The sequence below is a fragment of the Phaenicophaeus curvirostris genome, chromosome 11, assembly GCF_032191515.1.
Source record: "Phaenicophaeus curvirostris isolate KB17595 chromosome 11, BPBGC_Pcur_1.0, whole genome shotgun sequence".
In the NCBI taxonomy this organism is placed as follows: domain Eukaryota; kingdom Metazoa; phylum Chordata; class Aves; order Cuculiformes; family Cuculidae; genus Phaenicophaeus; species Phaenicophaeus curvirostris.
Window position 1 is genome coordinate 22,514,651 of NC_091402.1, and position 17,293 is coordinate 22,531,943.

Consider the following 17,293-nt stretch of genomic DNA (forward strand, 5'->3'; position numbering starts at 1 on the left):
GAAGGGGTTTGCCACCCGCTGTTGTTGTGTTAAAGTGCCCAAATAAAGCAGCAAAGAGGTTCTGTGCTGCCAGGGCAGCTCCCAAAGCCACAGGGTCCCCAGAGGCAGCATCACATTCCTCAGAGCCACTGATACCCACTGTGGGACAAACCCGCCCTCGTCACCTGTCTGCCACATGGCCTGACATCCAATACAGCCCTCGGCTCGGGAGCTGGGGGCTGCGGGAATCACGCGCGTGCTAAAACCTGGCAGGGGCTGCAGGGCAGGAGTCAGCATGGACCGAGCCAGGGCTGCGTTTTCTAAAGCTTCTTGCCCCAGGCTGGCTGGGGAGAGGGGCTGGTGACAGCTCACCAGCTCTGGGTCACCAGCTCCAACCCAACAGGCTCAGCCATCGCCGACTGTCACAGCTGCTGCTCCCGAGAAGAGGAGATGGGCTCACGGTCCTGGTGTCCCTCTGAAGCGCCCCAGCAGGGAGCCAAGGGAGACAGCTCCATGCCTGGGGGACCTCACGGGAGAAACAGCGCTGGGGAGCGGAGAAGCATCCCTAGACAGGCAAGTTGCTGCCTTCTCCAGCGCTCCCAAGCCAGAGCCCATGGCCCCATAAACTCCTGGGTCTCTTTGCAGCAAACCCGCTCAATCCATAACATGCATTTTCATCACTCTCAGCGTGGCTATTGCTCCCCAGCTCCAGACCTATGGGGCAGGGATGCTCGGCCCCTCTCTGAGAGCTGCTGGCCTCTCTGCTCTAAATCCTGGGGTGCTCTGGCTGTGAGAACCTGCTCTGCCCCACCGCCCCGGCTCACCCGCTTGGCCACAGCTGCCACCTGTGCTGCCGGGGCCTCTCGCTGCTCCCCTCACACTCAAAAGCTGCTCAGTGTTGTCTTAGCATCACTGGGAGCCCTGCTCCCTGCTCGCCCCGTCCCGCTGCACTAATTGGAACAGGCGTGGGGGGCTTCGTCAGGGGAAGGATTTTAATGAGCTGGAGGCTGCCTACGCTCTTATCTGCTGCTTCTCAGAGCCTCTTGGCCAGGCTCCTGGGTCACTACAGCCCGGACTGTGGGGTGAGCTCGCCGGCTCACAAGCCTCTGACCCCGCAGAGCCCCGATAGCCTCCTCGGAGGCTCAGCCCAGCAGCTCTGCCTGGCAAAGGGGCTTGGCCAGAGCCAGGCAGGGTGTTTCTGAGGATCAGCAGCTGGCAGAGGCGCTGCGGATGCCCTCCAGGCCCTTCACCCCAGCCGGCTGCTCTTTCCTCCTCCCCCAGGAGACACCAGGTCAGCTCCAGGCGGAGCTGAAGGTGAAGGCACATCTGTCAGGGGCTGCTGGACGTCTGCCGCGGCTTTGGGGTGAGGGGAGCCAGGGCAACAGCCACAGCAGCACACAGTAAGGCAGGCAGCTCTCCTTTCACAATCCTTTAACCGGCTGCCTCAAACAGAGCTAACCCAGCCCGGCAGATGGTCACAAGTGGAGTTGCCTCCTCACCACGTGGATCCCTGTGCCAGGGTGCTCAGCCGGCCTGCGCAGCCCAGAAGCAACCACCGCTGCTCCCAGAACACATCCTCATCCTTCCTTTTCAACTCCTATTTCATGCAGTTCTCCATGTAGAGGGACCAACAGGGTGAGGGAGGGGATTCTGCCCCTCTACTGAGACCCTACCTGGAGCCCTGTGTCCAGTTCTGGAGTCTTCAGCACTGGAAAAAACAGGAGGTTTTGGAGCGAGTCCAGAGGAGGCCACAGAGATGATCTGAGGGTTGGAGCACCTCCCATACAAGGGGTGCAACTGGATTCCCATGTGGAGCTGAGGCTCACATGGACCAAGCGACCTACCTATGGCCCAGAAAAGGCAGGGACAGACCCTGAGTGTCCCGTCTCCCTCCAAAGAGCAGCTCATCCTCCTACAGAGCAGCCCAGCCCATCGGCTGCCCCTACCACGGCCCATGCACACGTGCACATGGAGCTCCAGCACGCAGGTGGAAGCACCCACTGTGGGAAGACCGGCTCCTCTCTCAGTGGACAATGGACAGATTGAAACTGAAACCCTCTTTTTTTCTTTTTTTTTTTGCCAATTACCAAGTGGTCGGGACAAATAATTAGCTGACATCAGTGGCCTCCTCCTGGAAAACGGGAAAGTAAACCTGAGTGCAGCGGTGGGAGAAGCGGGGCAGCTCCTGTGCACAATACGTGGCCGCTCGCCAGCGCGTGACACAAGAACAATAACCCCCAGGGCCGGTGAAGGGCATTGTTTTAGGGAGACCGAGCCCCGGGCAGGCTCCTGAGTCAACTGGGGTGACGTTCACCGGAGCCGAGCCCCGTGCCCTCGCGCTGCTGCGATTGAGCTGTGCCGGCCCGGGGCGTGCGAGTGTCCCTGCGGGAACCCGGGGCCATAGAATCATAGAATAACCAGGTTGGAAGAGACCCACAGGATCATCGAGTCCAACCAACTCCGAGCACGGAGATGGCAGCAGCCACACATCCTGCAGTGCCCGCATCGGGGACTCATAAAGCCTTATCTCTGCCAGGAATACGGAATGTGCCCTCTGGGGTGCCAGGAAATCCATCACGCCTTGACATCCAGGTAGATGCTGGATTTCACAGCTGGGATTTTGGTGCTTTCAACACCAGATTTGGAACTGCAGCCGCGAGTGCCTCTAAAGCCCTAATTAGCCCACGGTGGCGAAGGCGCCTCTCTCTGTATCCCAGCTGCAGCAGGGATAGACCGAACCTGGAGGAAGAGGCAGCTCCAAGAGCCTGGGGACCAAAGTTTACAATAAATCTTCATCCTTGCTGTAAGCAGCCCCTGGGAGGGGGTCACAGGAGCACAGCAGAGAGAGACGCAGCCAGAAACCCTGAGAACATCCTCCAGCCCTGCTGGCTCAAGGCTTGGCAAGGAGCATCACTAGCAGTGAGCCCAGCCGAGGACCCCACACTCGGCTCCCGCTCCCTCTGCTTGAGCTCGGTGCTGCTCAGCTGCCTCGCAGCCTGGCATCACCTCTAACCCAGCCCTGCAGCCTGGCATCACCTCTAACCCCACCAGCCGGTATGGCTCAGCCCGCGGCATCCCCTCTCCAGCCTCCACGCACGAGCGCATCGGTATTTGGGAGAATAACTTACATCCTTGGGGGTTTCCTGTTTAAATCTCAACCTAAAGAACCAGAGCGAACGATCCCTGCCTCACATCCTTGTGGAATTCAGCGAGATTAGATTATGGATGAATTCTTCCCATATTTCTTATAGAGCTGATATCTCTGCCCTGGCTTTCCAATCAACTTCCCCATCCCCAGCTCATAAATCACAAGGATGTTTGTGGCTCTGTCGTTTCCAAGACCGTTAACTCTGCAGGAGAAATCCATCTGTTACAGCGACCCGGCGTGTCGAGCCCGTGACCTGTCGGGGCTGCCCCCGTCCCTCTGGGCTGGGACACGCTCCGCTTGGCCAGGAGAAAGCTCTCCGTGCGGGTCGCGTGGCCGGCGTGTGTGCGGGATCGCTGCAGCCACCCCTCTCCTACAGCACTTGTCCCTCTTCCCTTGGGTGCGCAGCTACATCCAAAACTGCTGGTTTCCAGCTTAGAAATCCCACGCTGGTTCTCAGCAGCCAGATTAACACAGTGATGCCTTATGGGCAATAAGGTGCTTAACCGAACTCAGCCACGGTGGCAGCACGAGGCTGAGGCGACGCCAAAGCCCGGCAGCACCCACCTGTTGGGCTCCTGAGGGCTTCCCGTGGGCAGCGCGTCCCTCACCTGGGGCGGCCACGCACCTGCAGGAGCGGCGATTCCTGCCAGAGACGGTCTTATTTCTAGGATGGGGAGAAATAACCCTCTTTGTCTTAATTTAAGTGCACGAAGACTTTTCATAGAATCATAGAATCACCAGGTTGGAAAAGACCCATCAGATCATCGAGTCCAACCATTCCCATCAATCACTAACCCGTGTCCCTCAGCACCTCGTCCACCCGCACCTTAAACCCCTCCAGGGAAGGTGAATCAACCCCCTCCCTGGGCAGCCTCTGCCAGTGCCCAATGACCCTTTCTGTGAAGAATTTTTTCTTAATGTCCAGCCTGACCCTCCCCTGGTGGAGCTTGAGGCCATTCCCTCTCGTCCTGTCCCCTGTCCCTTGGGAGAAGAGCCCAGCTCCCTCCTCTCCTCAACCTCCTCTCAGGTAACTGTAGAGAGCAATGAGGTCTGCCCTCAGCCTCTGCTCTGTTATTTGTTTCTAGACATAATCAACCATTTAGGCTTCTCCTTGCCGCCCTCACCCCGAGCATCACAGTCCAACCGTTCCCATCAGTCACTACCCCCTGTCCCTCAGCCCCTCGTCCCTTCAGCCCCTCCAGGGAAGGCGACTCAACCCCCTCCCTGCTCAGCCTGTTCCCGTTTTTCCACCCCAGCAGCCTTCCCGAAGCCCAAGCCGGGGTCAGTTTCCCCGTGGAGGGTGTTTTCCCCCCTGACCCGGGGCTCTCCTGGGGGCAAACGATCCATTTTCTCTTGGGAAGCGGGAGAAAACCCGAGCGAGCCCTGTTGGAGCCCTGGGAAGCCCAGGTGGGCAGCGACCACCTGCCCGAGGCGGGACCTGAGCCTCCGAGCCGAGAAACCTCAGGAGAAGCAGCTCCGGAGAGGGAGTAAGGGCAGAACAGAACCTCCCGGGGTCCAGGTTAAGACATCGATAGGTAGAACCGCGAAAGTTAATTACCGCAGCCGCTCGATCAACCCGCCCCGCTGCTCACCGGCCGCCGCGGCTCCCGCCGCCTCCCGGGGCACCCGGGCTGAGGGGAGGAGCGGGGCGGCCCCCAGGCCAGCCCCCCGGCCCCCAGACCAGCCCCCAGACCAGCCCCCCGGCCCTCAGACCAGCCCCCAGACCAGCCCCCAGGCCCCCAGACCAGCCCCCAGACCAGCCCCCCGGCCCCCAGGCCAGCCCCCAGGCCCCCAGACCAGCCCCCAGACCAGCCCCCCGGCCCTCAGACCAGCCCCCAGGCCCCCAGACCAGCCCCCAGACCAGCCCCCCGGCCCCCAGGCCAGCCCCCAGGCCCCCAGACCAGCCCCCCGGCCCCCAGACCAGCCCCCAGCCCCCCCCCCGAGCACCCCCAGCCCCCCGGTGAGCGGCCGCTGCCACCTAGCGGTGCGGGACGGACCCAGCGGCTGCGAGGAGAGGGAAGAGCCCCGAGAGATCCTGAAGGGGCCTGGGGAGGGGCCTGAGCTGAAGCGGGGGAGAGGGGGGCTTAGGAGAAAGGTTGAGGGGAGAGCTTAGAAGAAAATCATAGAATGACCAGGTTGGAAAAGACCCATCAGATCATCGAGTCCAACCGTTCCCATCAAACACTAACCCGTGTCCCTCAGCACCTCGTCCAGCCGTCCCTTAAACCCCTCCAGAGAAGGTGACTCAACCCCCTCCCTGGGCAGCCTCGGACAGGGACCAATGACCCTTTCCGGGAAAAATTTCTCTTTAATGTCCAGCCTGACCCTCCCCTGGCGGAGCTTGAGGCCATTCCCTCTCGTCCTGTCCCCTGTCCCTTGGGAGAAGAGCCCAGCTCCCTCCCCTCCACAACCTCCTCTCAGGTAGTTGCAGAGAGCAATGAGGTCTCCCCTCAGCCTCCTCTTCTCCAGGCTAAGATTGAGATGAGATCGTAGAACAAAGATTGAGATGAGATGTCAGTGGGAAATGTTTTACTGGGAAGGTGGGGAGGCCCAAGCTGCCCAGAGCAGGGGTGGCTGCCCCATCCCCGGAGGTGTCTAACCACCCTCCACCCACAGAGGTGCTTGGCCCCTCTCCTAAGCCCAAGCGATAGCAAGGACCCAAGGGAGCTGCCCGAGATCTCAGGCAGGTGTTGGGGCCCTGGGACGGGGCTCAGGTGGGCACCCACCTCACACCTGCCGCCCAGGCCAGGGCTGGGAGCGCTCTCCAAAGTTGAGCTGCAGGTTCTGACTGCTCTCCTGGACAGGATTCAGGCTGATGGGGCAGCCCCAGCTCCTGGATGGATCTCAGACCTGTGGTACAGAAGCTTTGTTACCAGCTTGTTGGTGGGACCTGTCGCTACCCCAGCCCCAGCGAGCGAGGGCACTGTCTGCGCCGCGGTCACCTGCTCTTGCTGCCTGGAGGGGAACTTAAACCACCCCAACACGAGCACGTCAGCTCCTCGGACTGAGCCTCTACTTGTCGCCGGGTGGATCACACCACAATGTGATGTGAAGCCAGGTAGGTAGCAGCCAGGTGTCCCGCAGCTCTGGGCTTCCCTGCAGTAGTGGGGTTGGAGAGGTGTGACTGGAGATGGTTCCAGAGCGGGAGCATCAGCTCTCAGCCGGCTCTGCTGTTTCTGGACCAGCCCATCCTTCCATTGTGTGGGAAGCAGGACTCAGGCCCCTGGGAGTGAAAATGCTCTCATTTCCCATCTTCCTCGCCACACACCCAAGCGCTCCGCAGGGAAGCAAGGCGTGTGGGAATAGTGGGATGGGACTGGCCTCCTCCAGGCTGCAACTGAGCCGAGCAGCGCGTGCACGGAGCGGGACTGAGCTCCCGGGGCTGGCGAGGAGCACGTCTACACGCAGGCTGGTCCTTGTGTGGCCGATCCTCTGCGGCTTCTCAGCACAAGAACAGCACAGTCATGGCAAGCTGTAGATCCCCTTCCATGACTGGAAATGCTATAGAATTATAGAATGGTTTAGGTTGGAAGGGACTTCTAAAGCCCAACCTGTACCAACGTCTCTCCAGGAGCAGGGGCACCTTTCACTGGATCAGGTTGCTCAGAGCCCCATCTGACCTGACCCGGAATGTTTCCAGATGATGGGGCATCCACCACCTCCCTGGCTGATCTATTCCAGTGTTTCATCACCCTCAGCGTAAAGAATTTCTTCTTTCTATCCATCCTGAATCTCCCCTCTTTAATTTTAAGCCAATACCCCCTCTTCACGCTGAGGGTGATGAAACACTGGAATAGATCACCCAGGGAGGCGGTGGCTGCCCCAGCACTGGGAGGATCAGGAGGGAGGTCTGTGTCCTCCTGGCTGCCCATTGCTGGAGAGAAGCTTTTTTTCACGGTGCTGACCCTGGGCCAGCGCTGTCTATCCCTCGGGAAGGGCTGCTGAGGATCAGCCCGGTGCCACCGTGCCCCGTTCAGCCCCAGCAGCAACTTGTCCAAACCATAACCCCGTCAAGATGTGCTGGCAAAAAAAGATCCACTTAGAATTTAGACAAGGGCTTGTGTCTGTGCTTATCTTGGCTATTCCGGTCATTATGTAACTTATTATAGCGTCATTCATCTTCCTGTGAATCTTTGTGCTCCGGGATGGAAGTCCGTGAAGGCTCCGCTTCACAGAGCTGGTATTTGTTGACATTTGAAAGCACAATGTGCCCAGCGCGAGGGACGAAGAATAGAACGGTCTTTCTTGTATGGATATGGATAAATACAGAAACACAGCCTACATTAAACCGGGGGCATGATCTGAGCAACAACCTCCTCTGAACATTCAACTCCAGTACCTTGTGTCTTAAAACATTAAATGAGTTAAGTTGTTCCCGATACTCCTTGAGTATCTTTAACCAGAGGCATTCAACATTAGGCATCTCCTCTTTCATTTCAGATCAAGCTTTTGGCTTCGTTTGAAAGGCAGATAAGAAATGGCTTACTGCAAGCTATTTACGTCTAAAGATTTTAGCAGAAGAACCGTAGCCCCCCCTTGTGCTCTCGGGGTGTCCAGCAGAGCTGTGTGTGCACAGGACTCGCCCTGGCAGAGCTCGTACAGCCCACAGCGCTGTGGTGCGAGGGCTGGAGCACCTCTGCTTGAGGACAGTCCGAGAGAGTCAGGGTTGTTCAGCCTGGAGAAGAGAAGGCTCCAGAGAGACCTTAGAGTGACCTTCTGAAAAGGGGCTCCAGGAAAGCTGGAGAGGGGCTTTTTCCAAGGACAGAGTGATAGGATGTGGAGGAATGGCTTTAAATTGGAAGGGAGAAGATTTAGATCAGACATTAGGAAGAAATTCTTCACGCTGAGGGTGGGGAGGCCCTGGCCCAGGTGGCCCAGGTGGCCCAGAGCAGCGGTGGCTGCCCCATCCCTGGAGGGGTTCAAGGCCAGGTTGGATGGGGCTTGGAGCCCCTGATCCAGGGGGAGGTGTCCCTGCCCATGGCAGGGGTGGGACTAGGTGGGCTTTGAGGTCCCTTCCAACCCAAACTGTTCCATAATTCTAGAAAATCTAGTATTTCTATGATTAACAGAATAAATGTGAGGCAGATCTACCTGCATGGAAATTGGATTTCTCTTGATTGGAGACGGATGCGTCCTGCAATTAGGGTTCTTTTAATTAGTGTTCCCCCTCCTCTCACTGCAGTCTGCTCCAGCTCCTCTCTTGTTCCTGACTGGAGTCTGGCAATCAGCCTGCAAGGACAGGGCTGTTGTCTCTCCTTTCACAGATGCACATCACGCTGCCTACAAGCGAGCGCAGAGCTAAGCCAAGAACATACATTATTTAGTGAGGTCCATCTGTCCAAAGGAAGCTGCTCTTACATTTATCTGGTTTATTATCTTCTAATTAATCAAGTGTCATCAGTTGTTAACGGGTTTTCACAAAGATCAATGTACCCACTGAGCAAATTCATAACATCACATACCGGGTTCCTGCAGTTGGTGGTTGTCCAGGCTCCCTCCTGCTCTGCTGGGGAGTGATGCTCCGGGTGCTCATTTCTGGCACAAACAGGTGCCCGGGACACCTGGGTGTAAGAAAGCCACCTGCGCAGCACCTACTGATCCACTCCCAAATCCCCGCTTCCCTCCAGCACCCCTGAAAAACCAGTCCCATCGCAGTCGCCCTTCTTTCCCCTCTGTGTGTGAATAATTCCCAGGCTCAAGAGCGCCAGCTTGCTCCTCCAGACCTTGTGCCACCACAGCTGCTCCCTCCTGGGGAGCTCCTTGCCAGGAGCCCATTGCCTTCCCTGTCCCTCCCCTTCCCACAGGGATGGAAGTCCCTGCTGGCTGCCCAGCCTGCAGAACTCCCTAACAGCCAGGGCCTCCTTCTGCACTGCTCCAACTTCTTTGTCCTCACCTGGAGATCACTAAGAGGAGAATGAAGGGTTGCTGTGCTCTGAGATGTTGCATGACTCTATCAGGCTCTAGTTTGGAATAATTCCTCTCTATTCCCACTCTTCCAGAGCTAGGGGTGTCCTGTGGTTCAGGGTGACCACTCACATGTCCACTAAAAGCATCATCACCATTGTCACCCACACCCTCCCAACCTAGGGACCCCGCTCCTGGCTGCTGGTTGAGCCTCTTGGTCCCCGAGTGCCTTTGTTCCAACACACAAGCATCAGGGTGACCCTTCCACTGCCTCAGCTTCCCCAGGGCTCCCCAAAGCGAGTTCCTGGTGCGCTGCTCTCGCTGGGTTTGCACAGAGCCCTGGCCCAGAGGGGCCCTGCAGCAGGAGGGGGCTGTGTCAGACCCTTTCTAAATAACAGGACTTGCCCTGGCACACCTGTTCCCTCCCCTCGCTCCCATGCCCTCACCGGCACCGCAATGGTGTCCTTGCCAACAGCCAGGATGAATTCCCTTCCTCAATTCCTTGCAGGCTGTGGGGCTGCCCCTGCTCCCAGCTCACATCCTCACACCAGGAGTGTCTGTCCTGAGCTGGCAGGGAACACGCCGCAGGGCCACCGAGTGACCAAACCCGTCCCAGCCCCGCTGATCCGGCTGCAACATCCAGGGACCTCGGCAGCAACGATCAAAACCCCACTGGGATCCTCCACGGCATCACGCGCTTTCAAACCGTGCTGTTCTAGGCCAGGGACAAGCACTGACTGATTTTCAGTTTTATTAAAAAAAATCCTAGCAGCAAAACCTGTAACAATTCAAAAAAAATCAAAAAGAAAAGACCAAAGCCCCAAGAGAACGTGACACTGAGAGGAGGGGAGGGACAGGCCCGGGGCTTTCTCTGCTGTTCACTCGAGCTCCTTGTAGCGGGCAAACATGACCCTCCTGACGGCGTCGCGGTACGTCTCGTTGGACTGGCGCCTGCCGGGCTTCCCCTGCGCCCCGAGGCCAGGGCCCCTCTTCCGATTCTCTGCCTGAAAACAGACACAGCTCGTGTTAGCCATTCCTCCTCTTCACTGCTCCCGCGTGGATCCGGGAGAGGAGCAGCAGCACAGGCACCGTGTTCTTCCAAAAGCTGTTTGGGAGGAACTATTGGCCCGTTGTGGGCAACAAAAACACACCCAGCAAGTGCCCAGCAAGAATGAAACCCCAGGGCTCGGCTGTGGCAACCGGCACGAGCACACGGCGGGGTAGGAGCGGGCAGAGCCAAAGCAGGCAGTGCCAGCAGACAGGAGGCAGCTGTGGGCAAGCAGGGATCGAACCAGAGCGAAGGAAAGTGCCAAGGAGAGCGCCGGGCTCCCGGGGAGCTGTTTGCAGTTAGCCTGCATTTGCTCAAGCTCAGCTGTTCTCTCCTCTAATAGAGTTCCCATGGGCTCCAGTAGCTCACTTTGAATTTCAACCAGTTTTAACGACTGGCTTTTGCAGCCAGCATCTGAATTATTCATAGTACCTGCCGAGAGTTAGCCCAGGAGAGCAGGCCCAATGCTGAAAGCTTCTCTTTGCTTTTAAGTCTGATTTATCTGAATATCAGCAATGCGATCAATTAGGCCAAGAGATCAAAGTCCTGTGGGGCTGCAGCGGGCACGTGGCTTTGCCCAGTGTGTCTCAAAGTGGGAAGAAAGCGCATCATGAGGGCTCTTTTGGGAGGCCTTTATAGGAACCACACGAGGGCTCTGCTCTACAAACAGCTTCCCCCATGCAATGCAGGGACAGATCAGAGGTCAGACCTCCCAGAACACGTCGCTGGGGCTGGCTCTTCGACAAAGCCCATTTTATGGCCACAGGAAGCTCTCCGTGAGGACTGAGCAACAGCTGGGGCCGGCTCCTGCCGTCTGCACTGAAGACGGAATCTTGCCTTGTGTGCGTGGGCTCCAGCAAACGCACGTCACGAAGCCTCAAATATTTGCCTTTAATGATACACTCCACAGCGAGCCGAATGTCGCAACGTGAGCTGTGCTGCGAGTTGCTGCCCCTTGGCGAAGCGCTGACACCACGGCAGCGAGGCAGCCAGGCGACAAAGCCGCGGCGACAAGTGACAGCAGCCACGAGGCCACGGCGCAGCCCACGTGCCCCTGCCCCAGGCCGCTTGCCACATAAACCCGAGCCAGCAAATTAAGGTCCACGGAGAGACCAGGCTGCCCCAGAAGGCAGAATCTAGCCAACCCTGCCTATCCTTGAATCCCTTTGTGGATGAGGTCTCTGCTCCTCATCAGACGATGTATGCCAGTATTTACTCCCTTCCGAAGTCCAGAAGGGCAGCGAGAGCCTCACCAGCAGAGCAGCCAAACAGCATCACGTGCCCTGTGCCTTTGGCTCTGCTCACACCTCCCTGGAGGAGGTTCACCGTTTTCCCCAGCTCACGTGGCTGCAGAGCGCCGAGCTGATGACCTGCTCAAACCCCAGCCCAGCTTTGGGCAGGTACTAATCGGATGTCACACCCTCCCTGCTCACTGTTCCTCTATTTTCAGCCCCTCCAGATCCATATGAATTCTAACCTTTTTCCACTGCCAAGAGACTTGCAGCCCCTCCCAGCCTGCAAAGTTAATCAGTGCACACATATTGGGAGATATTACTGGCTGCAGCAATGGAAAGGAAGGGAAGACTCACCTCCATTGGTGATGTTGTGCCCTGCTGGTTGTAGCCGAAGCCTCTCTTCCACCCCGTGGACTGAAACATTTGGTTCCCTTTGTTGTTGCTATCAATCCTTGGGTCATAGTCACTGCAAATGAGACAGAATCAATTGTTGGGTTCTTGTAATGCTTCGGACACATGCCAAGGATTTTTAGCTCTGTGAACAGCACCTTCCTTGGCATTCCAGCTCCTCCTGAGGGCCTAAGTAGCCCGCAAGCAGCACACTGCCCGAGGAAACCAACATGGTGGTTTGTGTGCAGGGCTCAGACACCTTTGACCACATAACTTCTTGTCCCACCTCATGGGAAAACACACCAGGGCACAGGAAATGAGCTCAGGCTCCAAAATATTTATGGTACAAGTAAGCCAGGAGCCCTCTCTGCTTACATTTCTTAATCTGAATTGTAGCAATTGCAGAAAGCGAAGTCTAATCCCTGCTGCTCTGTTAGACCTCCCTTTCCTCCCAGCACTGTGGTCACTGAGCTCAGTAGATGCAGTGTGGACTTGGACACTCTTTCTCCCACCTGGTCATCTCTCATCCAAGGCATTTCAACAAAACCCATAGTTTTGAAAACCACTCAGCACAAAAATAAGTTTCCTTCAGGCAAGTTCTGCTTTCTGCCTGCTGCTGGCACTGCACACAAACCACTTCAGTTTATCCACAGCTATTCCAGGGAAACAGAGGGAGAGAAGATGTGGATTTTTAAACTGCAAGACATGGAGGAAAGGTCTCCTCAAAGGTGCTGTATGAGAAGGGAACAGGCACACAACCAGTTTTGTCTTCAACACACGCCTAGCAGTTCCTCCTCAGCTCACTGGAACACGCGAGCTTGAAGCAGGCAGGCCTTTTGACAGCTCCGCACAGCACGCACTTTCTTCCCCCACCTACTCTGAATGAGATGGAAACAGCTTCTCGCGTCCCTCTGAGTCAGTGGAACAGATGAAACACAGCTTTGCTCTTTCTTTCGATGGCTGGATGCCAGGACAGGAGGACAGCAAGTGCCTCGAGGATGAGGTGAATGGGAGCCGAACGCAGTCGCTACGCCCAGCCAGGCACACCCACCCCCCATCTCACCCATCCAGCTTTTCTCTGCTTTCCCCTAACTGCTCGTTTCCACCCCCTAGTGCAACAGGCTCATGCTTTGGGGAACTCTGCCCACAAGAATCCCAGCCTGTCAGGGCTTTACTCCTGCAGATCTACCCCGCTGGTGGATTCCCAGCCTTGGCACGCCGGCCACACACACCCCAGCCCAGCACCGGCAGCCTCCAAGAGACTGGACCAAGAGCAGCCATACCTCTCCGGGTCCCGATCGTATCTGAGTCGTTTCCTCTCTGGTGAGTCCATCTGCTGGAATTTCTCTCTCTGGTCATTTCCTTTGTCTTTGTATCTCCCCTTCATAACAGAAAGAAGAAAGTAAGTATGGGAGTGGTGAAGAATTTGAGAAATCTGTCATGAGAACCCACAATCCCTGGATGTTTTGGGACCCAAAATCCACTTGGTCCTGATGGCATCTTTTGGGTTGACCCAGCCCTGTGATTGTGGCCTTCCAGCTGCGTACGGCCCCGGGAGTAGCTCTGCCGCCTTCCACACACTGGACAGGTACAATTCTCCCATTCGTGGCCAGGCAGCAGCCACCTATCCACTGCATCAATTTTTGATGGAAATCCGTGTCCCACTTAGCCCAGCACTGGCTTGTAGGACAACAGAACCACACTCAGACCCTTCTGGGAGGAGGGAGACCTGTTTTTAGAAGTCACAGCGCTACCTACAGGTCCAAATGCCCACAGTTCCATACAAGGCTCTTTGGGAGGCATTGTATGCGAAAGCTGCAGGTGCTTAGGGGCAGGGTCTACCTGGGACCAACATCCTCTTAGCAGGACCACAAACAGAAGCCTGCTCACTGCCACAGACCCACCTCACGCTCTCTCTTCTCCAAATATGCCAGTTCCTGCTCAGATCGCTTGATCTTCATATGTATCTCCAGGTTTTGCTGGAAGAAGGAAAGCAGAAGCCAGCGTCATCAGAAGATACAAGTGTCAGGGTCATTTGCTCCACCCACAAGGAGAGCAGCTAAGGCAGCACGCTCTTGCACAAGGACTCTATCAGATGCAGCAGCTTCTCCTGCAGCCCAGACTATCTCTTCCCCATGAAGGCCAGGAGCCCTTCCTCTCCATAGTAAAGGCAGCAACCAGTCCTATTTTAACCTGCACGCAGGTTTGGCCCTCCTAGAAGCAAGAGCTCAAAGGCAGCACAGAACATGGGAAGGGCATGCGCTAAGCTCTTGCTGCTATCACACTTGTGTGTGCCAGCACCCCACTCTCCCCAAGCCTGAGCTATCTCACTACGGCTTAAAAAGTCACACCTTGATGTTACAGCACTCCCGAGGCAGGAAGCAGCAGCTCACACAATGCTTTGAACAGCGCTTTGATGGGAACTTTGCCTGCTACTGTGTAAAATCCAGCACAGCTCTTCCCACCCAACCATTGCATTCTCCCTGCAGATCATGAAGCAGCTGAGCCAAAGGCAGCCTGCAGCACAGATGCAGCCCCCCAGCTCCCCCGTACCTTGTGCAGGTTGGAAAGCTGCTGGTGCTTGATGAGCACTTCCTTGTTGGGAAACTGCCTCCTGCAGAGCAAGCAGGCCAGCTTGTTCCAGTCAGTCAGCTTGTCGTCGCTGGCCTTGGCCTTCCTTGGCTGCTCCTCGCCTTGTGCTGGTGGGTGGGGAGGGGGCAGCCACTGCGCCTGCGGCTGCTCCTCCTCTTCCTCCTCCTCTTCATTGTCACTGTCTCCTCCATACTCTCCCAGAAGTCCTATCAGAGGGTTCACCACCTTGGGCTGAGGGAGGCAGAACAGTGTGATAACCTGTAGCGTTGAGCCTGCCCGGCCATGCAGGGCTCTGCTTCCTCAGCCAATCTCCCCATGACTTCTGTCTCCGTTCCAGCCCAAGAGCCTGAGAGCAGCATTCCAGCAGCACAGGCAGGGAATGGAAAGCAGCTGGCTGGCCAGCATTTTAACCTCTTCCCAATCCATTGCACACCTAAGCACCAGAAGCTGACTGAAGCAGCGGCTGTTTGGCAGGGAGCTGCTGCCAGTCACTTCCTCTAGCAACAGCGATCGGCAAGGTTGGAATTTCCTCAGTCTGGAGGTGACTGGAAGAGATTTCTGCCTGAGGACTGCTTGAGTGAGGAGACCTTACTTAAATGCAGGTATGAAATTTCCCCACGCTAGAAGCCTACAACCAAGCTCAGAGCTGTAAAACAAACCTGCCTTCACCACTCCAATCTCCGATACTCCCTCCTCTGGCATGAGAAGCTGGTACCCCTGTCACTCAAGGTCATGGCCAGGCTTTGGTAAGCCTCTCTCGCCCCGTACCCAGGCTCAAACAGGGCAACAACCAAACCTATGGAGCCACTTACCGGGGCTGCACCTTCGTCCTTTTTCACAGAGGGGGGCAATGGTTTCTTAAAGACATCTTCTGCAGAGAACTTCTCCTCTCCAGTCTCATTCTGAAACAGTCAACATCAGGCGTTAAGACCGCCACAGCACAGACCCAGTGCACACAATAGCTAAGCACCAATTCAAACAGGACTCTAAGGAAACCAGGCAGTCTGCAGAGATGATGTGGTGTTTTCGGTGGGAGACATTCCCATTCTGGGCAATCCCCAGCTCTCTGGGTGCCATGCCCTTGGTTCCAGCTGCAGCAGCTCAATACGCTACCCAGCCTGCCCCACTCTTGCTCTCTGCTGGACAGCGATGTTGCCAGTGGCCCCATTTGTGCCTCAGACCGGTCAAGGAGCTGGGACAGTGCCAGGTCACATCTGGACACCTCTGTGTGTGCACAAATGACACAGAGACCAGGTGCAAAGATATCCCCACAGCCCACCAGCACAGGAGCAGAGAAACCCACCACTCCAAGAGGAGTTACAGTCCTGCGTGCTGTCAAACAGCACACATATTATAGGTGAGGAGAGGAAAGGACACCACCACCAGTATTCTCTGCTGTGTCCAAGCACAACACACAGCCAGGCTCAATCAGCATGGTGGTGTTTTCAGGACCTTCCTTATAGTGGACAGAGAACACTAGAGACTGCAGTTCCCCAGTACTGCAAGAACGTGAGCCCATAACGCTCACTTGTACACTCAGCACCACAAACAGCAGGCTGGCTTCACATCTACATGCTTTACAGAGAACTGGTCTGAAGCCCTTGCTCTAGTTTAGTGGTTCATTAACTGCTCATACTTGATTAGGGAAGAAAAGGGCTATGCAGCATCTTACCAGGCCTGCGCTCTCATCCTTTTTCACAGAGGGAGGCAATGGCTTTTTGAAGACATCCTCTACAAAAAACCTCTCTTCTTCAGGCTCATTCTGAAAAACCCAAGAGTGGGCATTAGGACAGCAGCAGCACAGGGGTCAGAGAGTGCACAGAGCAGCCAGGAAGCCACATCTGAGCACCCACAGAAACGAGGCAGCCAAGAAAAACGATAGGAGGACATGATTTCACCTTCCCTTCAGACAAGACCAAGTTTCTTTTAAGTCCCTTGAAAGCAAGCATCATCCATGCCAGATGAGACACCTTGTCTGGCTTGGTACCAGCCTCAGGGACATTCGCACCCCTCGGATCCCAACTTCCCGGGACTGGCCAGGCCATAGAGAATAACCAGACAAATAGGCAAAGTTTCTGCATTTGTGGCTAAATCACGCCTACCAACTCTCCCGGCACTGGGCTGTGTTCGAACACCCATGCTCAAACATCACTTTGGGCAGCTACTCCCAACCAGCTGCTTCCCATCACTGGGGAGGACAGCGTTTGCTCACTGGGAGCAGCACCGAAGGGCACTGGGGCTCTGGGAGGGACCGGACAGCATGTATCTGCTTTTGATCTCAGTTCACCTTTGCAGCCCACCTGCACCACCTCATCTTCCTGCCTGCCGTGCCTGGAGAGGGTAGGACCCGCAGTTTGGGGAGAGCTGAATCTCCATTATGATCTGACTTGGTACGTTTAAACATCTCTGCTATGTTCTGTTGGCTCAGTTACAATAGCTGTGGGCTTTAAGCAGTGTAAGACAAATGCATGTCTCGGTTATCCGCATGTTTCTGAGCCCTTTAACATAAGGAAGGGATAAGAAGCTCTGACTTCACGTCATAAGAGAAAAATTTCACTAACTTACTTCCACCTGGCTGGACACCAACCACATTCCTGGCCTGATGCCGATTCCATGTAATTCATCATTTTCTCTCACTGGCCCTCCCTTTTGAATCCTCTATACATTACTCTCTACCTTCAAATCTCTCTTATCTCAGCCTCCAGGCTGCAGATCTCTGATCATTCTGACACCTGGAGGGATTTACCTTGGCAAAAGTACTTCTCCCTTTCTCCTTTTTGTCCCTGTTGTCCCTGTTGTCCCTGCCGTGTGGCTCCCTCCTTTCATTTGTTCGTTCTTGGCTTCCATGCCGCCGCCTTCTGCTCTCTGTAGGTGACGAGCATCCTTCTCGGTCTATCGTGACTTCTCTCTGAAAGAGGCATTTCGGACAGACTCAGACTAACCCCTGCAATTTTCTTATTGGGCTGAGTAACAAGGGGCTGCAGAGGGCAAAGGCTT

The 17,293-nt window shown here is 56.1% G+C and overlaps 2 protein-coding genes across 5 annotated transcripts in view; both read right to left on the minus strand.

Moving 5' to 3' along the window:
- LOC138725082 (semaphorin-3D-like) overlaps window positions 1–17,293 on the minus strand; it is a 112,721-nt gene that overhangs the window by 16,100 nt on the left and 79,328 nt on the right. Inside the window, exon 1 of one of the 3 annotated variants that reach the window (XM_069865599.1) lies at window positions 1,653–1,780. The exons of 1 other annotated variant lie outside the window; for it this stretch is intronic. The gene's annotated coding sequence lies outside the window, so the exon portion shown is untranslated. Of the gene's footprint in view, window positions 1–1,652; window positions 1,781–4,685; window positions 4,764–17,293 lie in introns of those variants that run through there. One more of the 3 variants, XM_069865601.1, reaches the window with a different exon arrangement.
- The window catches only part of RBM6 (RNA binding motif protein 6), a 54,873-nt gene continuing 47,345 nt past the window's right edge, over window positions 9,766–17,293 (minus strand). Inside the window, exons 16-23 of one of the 2 annotated variants that reach the window (XM_069865597.1) lie at window positions 17,043–17,204; window positions 15,969–16,058; window positions 15,109–15,198; window positions 14,258–14,527; window positions 13,609–13,683; window positions 12,988–13,085; window positions 11,669–11,780; window positions 9,766–10,035 (exon numbers count right to left, since the gene is read on the minus strand). In XM_069865597.1, coding sequence (XP_069721698.1) covers window positions 9,910–10,035; window positions 11,669–11,780; window positions 12,988–13,085; window positions 13,609–13,683; window positions 14,258–14,527; window positions 15,109–15,198; window positions 15,969–16,058; window positions 17,043–17,204 — 1,023 coding nt within the window. In that variant the 3' untranslated portion in view covers window positions 9,766–9,909. The remainder of the gene's footprint in view (window positions 10,036–11,668; window positions 11,781–12,987; window positions 13,086–13,608; window positions 13,684–14,257; window positions 14,528–15,108; window positions 15,199–15,968; window positions 16,059–17,042; window positions 17,205–17,293) is intronic. The other variant, XM_069865598.1, reaches the window with a different exon arrangement.